This window comes from Parasteatoda tepidariorum, chromosome 8 (genome assembly GCF_043381705.1).
Source record: "Parasteatoda tepidariorum isolate YZ-2023 chromosome 8, CAS_Ptep_4.0, whole genome shotgun sequence".
NCBI lineage: Eukaryota > Metazoa > Arthropoda > Arachnida > Araneae > Theridiidae > Parasteatoda > Parasteatoda tepidariorum.
In genome coordinates, this window is record NC_092211.1 from 40189529 (window position 1) to 40197636 (window position 8108).

Genomic DNA, 8108 nt, shown 5'->3' on the forward strand with positions numbered 1-8108 from the left:
AGAAAATCTGTCATTTTCCTGGCTACTTTTATTTAGTGGTTTATAACCAAAATAGATAGAGCCAGCAATCAATATCTTATGTTAATAGATTGATTAGATACCCTCCTATATGAACATGTCTTGTTGCATGAATAAAGAACCAATTTTGTGGCTCAAAATCTATCTGAGTAGGTTTTTGTGTTGTCATTTTCCTGGCTTCTTGAAATCATTAATAACATAAACTATATAGATTTATCTTAGTTATTTTAGGAAATCCTGTTGTTTTCTGCAGAATGTAAACGTCTTAGGCCAAAATATTAAATTAAATTAAAGTTATATGCTTTAAAATGGCGAATTTGTCATTATCCTGGCTGTCATTTTCCTGGCTTATGAATTCCAGGACATTGAAGTGTTACCAGAAAGTTTTTTTAACTGCTAATACTGTAAGGAGGAAAAGCAAATATTAACCTAATACCAAGTTTATGTATGATTGCAATATGGTTGGATGTTATCAAAGTTATTTATTTATTTAATGATTGATTTATTCTGTACATATCAGCAGCAATAAAAAAATTTGATTCGTTCTACAGTGGATAAAAAGAATTAATTTAAGCAATTTATGATCCATCTAACATAAAAGCTTAAGCTGAGTTACTTACTATTAACTTAAAATGACTGTTTTTTTAAACTTCTAAGCTAATATGTCATTTTCCTGGCATTCAAAATTTGATTAATTTCTATTTTATTTTTTTTTCTCGAGAAAATGTCAATAAACTACATTGCTGTCTGTAAGATATTAATAAATGTAACTGAAGAAGTATACAAAAAAATTTTTAGATTATTTTAAAGACTTTAAATTTGAAGAAATTCTTTGGTCCGAATTGTCATGTTTAAAAAGAATCACCCATATATATTGCGTGCAGATAATAATGCATCCAGAATAGAATCTTAGTTGAAAAGGGAATATATTTTTCAAACGAAAAACACATCAAAGAGGTATACGAGAAGAAACGTACGATAAATAAAATAGCAAGCATTTTTATAACTATACGTTATATAAAGCGTGAAAAAACTTATTTTGAATGGTAGACCTATATCAAATAATATTTAATATTTCTTCATATATTTTGAATTAAGTATGTGTTTTAGCATAAGAAAACGACTTATCAGAAAATATAAAAGACATATTAATACATAGTTTTCTGAAAAAGAAAAAATTCGTTAATTGTATCTATATATGACATTCCTGAAATACAACTGAGCATTCTAAAAACAATTAAGAGACAAACGGGAAAAAAATTACTTTATTAATCGTTATGACCCAATTAGCGCAGGTCTTCGAAATCTAATAAGTCATATCATTTGACCGAAGAAAGAAAAAGAATCTTCGTTGACAATATTGATAAATACTAATCCAATTATTACGGTCTATACATAGGCCAATCACTCATTGAATCAGATAATAAGCTTCCAAAATATGTTAGAGTTCATTCTCTTTTTCCGCAGATAATCGAATTAGTCATTTATGTCAAAGCAGATTGTGGCTTTTAGAGAAAAAATCTGATTAAGAAAAATATAGAGATACTTTTTGCGCTAAAACATAAATATTTATGATATTGTTTTAAACTTTCCCTCAGGTATAGTAAGATAAAATTGAGATATTGCTTTATATTCCTATTTTATTTTCACTTATGGGGCCTAGGGACACAGTCAATTTTTGGTTTAACCACTGACTACAGAGAGGCTCCATCATGTTGGCGTGGCAGCGTATCCCCTGACGAAGTACTGCTAACATGCGTATCTTTAAAATTTGTTTTATTTTTATTTAAATTCTTACATTTTTGTTTAAATATAATATCAATGTGATCTAGAAACTCCTAATTACTACTTGACCCCAAAATGTAGAAAAACATTATATGATTTATATCTACGGAAAAACAATGTGGAAAGATAAATATACAGGGTTATTCATAATTCCCTCCGCCTGTAAACGCCTTTTTTCTTTACTACAACTGGCTTCAGTGATACATGTTACTGCCATCTACCGGCAACTGCTCAAATTAAAACTTGAATTCTTTTAGAATAATTTCATATGTTCTTTTCTGCCATATTCGTCTTCGTTTTTCTACTATAATGCTTCGAAACCCCGGAGGGAATTATGAATAACCCTGTATGAATAACTAAAAATTATTTAAATTAAACAAGTGACTATGGTTGAAAAACATTCAAACATTAATTTCCCGATTACTAATTATTTTTAAAGGAGAATATCAATCAGTAGATTTAACTATATACCACAGGATTTAAAACAAAAATTTGCTTCAACACTGTAAACACAATTGGGTAAAATGTCTCTGATTATGATGTTGAACATCCCCAAGCATTGTGTGAAGTAGCACTTAATTTCGAGTTGACAGTAAATCGAGCACTAATATCCAATTTAAAGAGTGTAATTTAAATCTAATCACTTATAATAGAATTGGCTTGCACCAAATTCTCGCTTATTGACACAAATTGAGAATTATTACTCTTCGAAAACTCTCATTGCTGGTGTCTTGGGATATTCATCCACTTTTTGATGCACGTGAATAATTTTTTTTTAAATTTTTTTCCGCACATGCGCTGTATAAAGCAACTACTTCAATTACTCTTATCTAGCGCAGTTTTTATTATTTATTTTCTTTAATTTTAAAGCAATAATTTCGTTATCAGTTTAAAATTGGTTCAAACGCTTTGCTTAATTTTTTTAAATATTTAAGCTATAGCAAAAGTGGCACTAAACCTAGTATGTATTTCGGACATTTACCAAAGGTCGAGTCATACTAGGTCTGGTTAAGTGCCATTGCTCGGTATAGATTTGCCCGGTATATCCTACACTGATGCTTTTTTAAGGTCAAGTGCCACTGCCCGGTATACATTTGCCCGGTATACCCTTCACTGATGCTTTTTTAAGGTTCAATGCCACTGCCCGGTATACATTTGCCCGGTATACCCTAAACTGATGTTTTTTTAAGGTCAAGTGCCACTGTCCGGTATACCCTACACTAATGTTTTTTAAGGTCAAGTGCCACTGCCCGGTATACCCTACACTGATGTTTTTTAAGGTCAAGTGCCACTGCCCGGTATACATTTGCCCGGTATACCCTACACTGACTGATGTTTGTTCTAATCTATCGTCAGTAAGTATTAAAATATCGAATAAATGTAATTATATCCACGAATAAATTAATATCAAATCGGATGTAGATCGGAGCGACTAATTTGATTGTCAACATTCACCGGTGAAAGTCAACAACCACCGATTTCGGTCATTCACAGTAACATGCACATCATTTACATAATAACCTCATCAGGACAATTATTTCATACTTTGCCTAAATAGCATGTGGCATTTCAAAAAATAAAAATAATTGGTTTTGTTGGCGATGATCTCGCAAGGCGACAAAGAATCATGCATAGTACAGGTAAGGAAGATGTTAACCTTGAAGGAAGAGTGGATGAATAACCCAAGGAACCCTGGTTGCTGACTCGCTTTTTTTATCAACAGAGTTGATAGTTTATGGTTGCTTGTAATTTTTTGTGATTTAATTGAATGATTTGTTTATCATTGCATAAATATGTTTTTAATTATATATGCTTTTAATTCGATAATAAGGATAGTTATATTAGATTTTTAAATCTCTGCAATCTGTATTATGTGTTTTTATCATGAATAATTTCTATCAGCTTCCATTTTATTAAACCCTGTTCGATTTCATATTTTCGTTATGCTACACGTAAATTTGATTAACAACTTAATTTTACTTTTATGAATTGGCAAAGCTTCAGCATTAGCTGCATTAGTGTTGTAGCTTTATCATTCTAAATAATTAATTCTTACTTTATGTTGTATTTATAAAAATGCATAAACTGATTCTTATATGGATCTTATTTCAATATAATTACAAATTTCGGAGCTACTGGTTGCAAAACAAGGGGGCAGCTACTTTACACCAAGTAAGTCAATCGAAGATTTTTGGTGTAGTTGAGCTCTTGGTGAGATACCACTTAGATGTAAAATAATTGACCCATTCTATTTTTGGTGCTAAAATACACGAAAACTTTTTACATGGAATAAAAAAAAATTATGTTTGTAAGTTTAAAGTGCAGGGTTACCGAGATGATTTATCCAATTAAAAAAACTGCTTACTTATAAAATACACGACGTAAAATGAGATGAAATGCATGGAAATAAAAAAAAATATACGAAGAATGGTGAACTCGGTGAAATACATGGAGAATAGTGAAATGCATGGAAAAAATACACGAAGAATGGTGAACATGGTGAAATACATGGAGAATAGTGAAATGCATGGAAAAGTACTTAGACTCAACAATTTTCTGCTACATACTACAAATGTTAAATATGTGCCTCCATGGCCACTTGAAACATATTGCAATTGAAACCATTTCTGTCAAGCGTTCCATTGCAGGTTTCTTTCAATGCTTGTCGCGGAAGCAGAGATACATACCATCAGTGATGTTAGCATTGGAGTACAAAAAACTTTATCCTTTACAAGTAGAGATTGAGGCTCTTTTACAAGTTGTCATTGATCATTACAAGTTCATGCACACCAAACGCCAACAACACTTCAGGAACACATCACCGCTGCTGTGACAAGCTTTCAGAAACAAGATAATGAACGCATGGGCGTAGATGTTTCATTCTTTAGAATGTGTGTTAGGTGACCAAAAGTGCATGCATTGAACAATTGTAAAAAACTTAAAGCTTGATGAGTGTAAAAGCTTGAAACTTGATCTTTCTATATATCACCTCTTTGTACCTCGTGAGCTTGTAAATAAACAGTCTTCTGAAGATAAATAAATCAATTACGCTTGCCCAGTTTTCTTCCAAATAACTTACCCTTTTCCTGTTCTGATGACAAGAAACTGGGTCTCATTGGTGTGAGGAATGAATGAAATGCAAGTTTTTTCTTTAAAATCAGCTATAGCCTCTTTAATCATGGCCTTTTGCTTTGAATCTAAATTTGAATAAAATATTGTTTAAGTCAATGAAACTTTCGAAAATGCGTAATTTTTACAGATCCGCAATTAAGAAAATGGCTATATATTTTGAAACGAATTCCATATAAATATATCAGTCTACGGCCATTTTTAACTTTATAATTAAAAGGTATGTCTAACCTAAAAGAAATGCATTGATTTTATTTGTATTACAAAACAATTGGGAAAAATATTAGCTGGTTTTTGTTATGGTTTTAAACATTAATATTTTAAACTGATTTTAACTCCTTTATTTTAATTTTCTTTTTAAGAAAAAACATGCTAATATTAATGAAAAAAATTGCTTCTTCCTTTTTTTATTACAGCACAAATTACTTTAAAACAAATTTCAAAATTTTTTTAATCGCACAACTCTTTTATTTTCTGATGAGTTTGAAGTAATTTCTTAAAATATCACCAGAAAAAGGAGGGGGGAAGCAAATATGTCATTGCACACTATTTATTAAAAGTATTTTTTCTTAAAGAGTATATAGTGCTTTAATTTTTAACTTAAAATGCAAGATTTCCTTAAAAATGACCTGAATTATTTTTTCAAAGCATTAATCAATAAGCAAAAGCATTTTATGCAGATAAATATTTCATTAAAATTCATTATAAGTTAAAATTTTCCTAATTAGTAGGTACAGTAAAAAAAACCTGAGGGATAATAAATTAAACTTACTAAATTTTTCAGATAACTTGTAAGGTATAATGCCATCATCCCATAATCTTCTTGGATCACTTGTAGCACTCCTAAACTAAATAGAAAAAAACAACCAAATTTTATTTTTAATAAGTACAAATTTTTCTCTGTGCTCTCCATTCTCCGAATTGTTTTCGCTGTTCTTTTTGGATCACTTTCCCATTAAATACATATTTTTTTTTTAATGTTAGCTTTCAGCTAATATTAGCTATGATTAGTGATGCACTTTTACAGATGTTGTTGTTGCAGTTCATTTACGTCGCACTTGAGCTGCACAATGGGCTATTGGCGACGATACACTTTGAAAATAAATTCGCAAAAATAGGCAACACATAACATATAATTCTAAATTTTAGTGTTTGGAGATATAGCATTATGAAGTCCTTTTATTACATAAAAACATATAGAACATATTAAAACCAAGAAAAAATAGTATGATAAACTAGTAGGTAAAATGGAAACGGTATTCCAGAGGTTTAATCAAAAATTTAGAATGAATCAATGAGCACCATCATGCAACAAAGCATAGAGGTGGAAACTTATAAAAATTCCCCTACATATACACAATTAATGTATGCATTAAAATAGGTTATAATAAATTGCATACGCAAGTAAAGTATGAAACATATAAAGTAAAATAAGCTCTCAACAGTTTGCTGTAAGTCAACGGGTCACAAACGGGTCAAGGCCGGGATAGCCTGGTCGGTAGGGCCCGTGTCCGAGAGTTCGTGGGTTCGAACCCCGCCGGGTGAAGACTCCCCGTGTAGTTGGTGATTGATACACGTTAAAATTCTGTCAAGTCGCAAGCCCTCCATGTTCCCATAACAAATCAATACCTCTGGGGGAGACCGATCGTTCTCTGATTCAGGTCAAAATTACGATCTGTGGATGAATGAATGGATGTATGAGTGGGTCCACCTTATGAATAGCTGTGACATATGATGTGGCAGAAGTCGAATTCTTGGCCATAGATGGCGCCACTGAAAATCAAGAACAGCACACTCTGCCTTAAATTTGCTCGGTTTCACCAAGCAGGCTTTCACGTGTGGCAAGTGGCATTAGAACCAACCAATCCAACCGGTCATACCGATTGACTGCTGAATTAGGCATTTAGCCAGACTTTCCTTCGTAAAGTATTTTCTATTACTAATTTGCATTCGCGTCACGTGGAGAGAAACCACGAAAAGCTCCCAAAGTATGTCGAATAGGAAGAGGAATCTAACTCCTGATCCGACTACCTCTGGAGGATACTTTACGTCAACACTGCTTAGTACAAGTGAGGAGCAGAAAACGAGACGATGGGATTCAAACCTGGATCATCTTTTTAGGAGGCAAAGTTCTCCACCCGATGAACCATTCCTGCTTCAACTAGCATCATTATTCACAAAAATGAATTACAATAAACTGATATAAGTATTTAATACTAGGAGGCTTCGCCCCCTGCTCGCTGGCGCTCGCCAACCCCCGGAACTACTTTCGCAATTCATTTCAGATTGCTTCGCAATCCAATGCTCGCTTTGCTCGCTCATTGGATACGTTCTTAACGTCTAGCTTTTGTATATTTTCTTGAATACTGAAGTTTCGAAAACTTTTCACTGTAGAAAATTCTAAACCAGTACATTTCAATATTAATTTGAAATTGCAAACAGTTCACATATTTTTCTTAATCACACTATTCCAAATTTCAGTTGATGGATAAAGTAACTGCTGTAAGTTTTGTTTCAAAGTCTTTCCCACCAGAGGGCTAAAACCCTCTGGTGGGAAAGACTTGATATATTATCAAGTACATAACTTACACTAAATAACATACATTATCAAGTGTATTCACAAAAAGTCTTTCCCACCAGAGGGCTAAAGCCCTCTGGTGGGAAAGACTTTTTTTTGGGGTGTGGTTTTTTTGGTTTTTTACAACACATGAAGGGCTAAAGCCCCTTCATGTGTTGTAAAACAATATGAAATAGTACTCTGCCACTGAAAGCCGGATGTAGAGCATCGGCTTTGATGAAGATAATTTTGTATTTTTAATTCCCTGAAGGGCGCCACCCTAATAATATGGAATTTGCAAAATAAATGTAGATATTTTTGATTGTTGATGAAGCCCATCATTTTGTGTTTTCATCAGTGTTCAGAAGCAGAACAACTATAAGTTTTTTATTTTATCACAAAAAAATAAAATGTATAAAAAACAAAGAAAAGAGTAAGAAAATGAGTATAGTCAAATTATAATATAGTATTTTTCAGTTAAAATAAAACTTTCTGTTTAAGTCATTGCTAACAATTCAAATTTATCCGAGGCAATTCTAAAGTATAAATTAAGGTAGTATTGTTAAGTTGAAACACAATATTTTTAGTTTATGTTGTAAAAGTCAGTATAAATTTTTCA

The 8108-nt window shown here is 32.1% G+C and overlaps 1 protein-coding gene across 1 annotated transcript in view; it reads right to left on the minus strand.

Annotated features, from left to right (window-relative positions):
• Positions 1 to 8108, minus strand: part of LOC107450195 (uncharacterized) — a gene marked incomplete in the record, with an annotated part of 61103 nt that overhangs the window by 35445 nt on the left and 17550 nt on the right. The window contains 2 exon segments of the mRNA XM_071184684.1: positions 4883 to 5000; positions 5705 to 5780. Of these exon segments, the coding sequence (XP_071040785.1) occupies positions 4883 to 5000; positions 5705 to 5780 (194 nt within the window).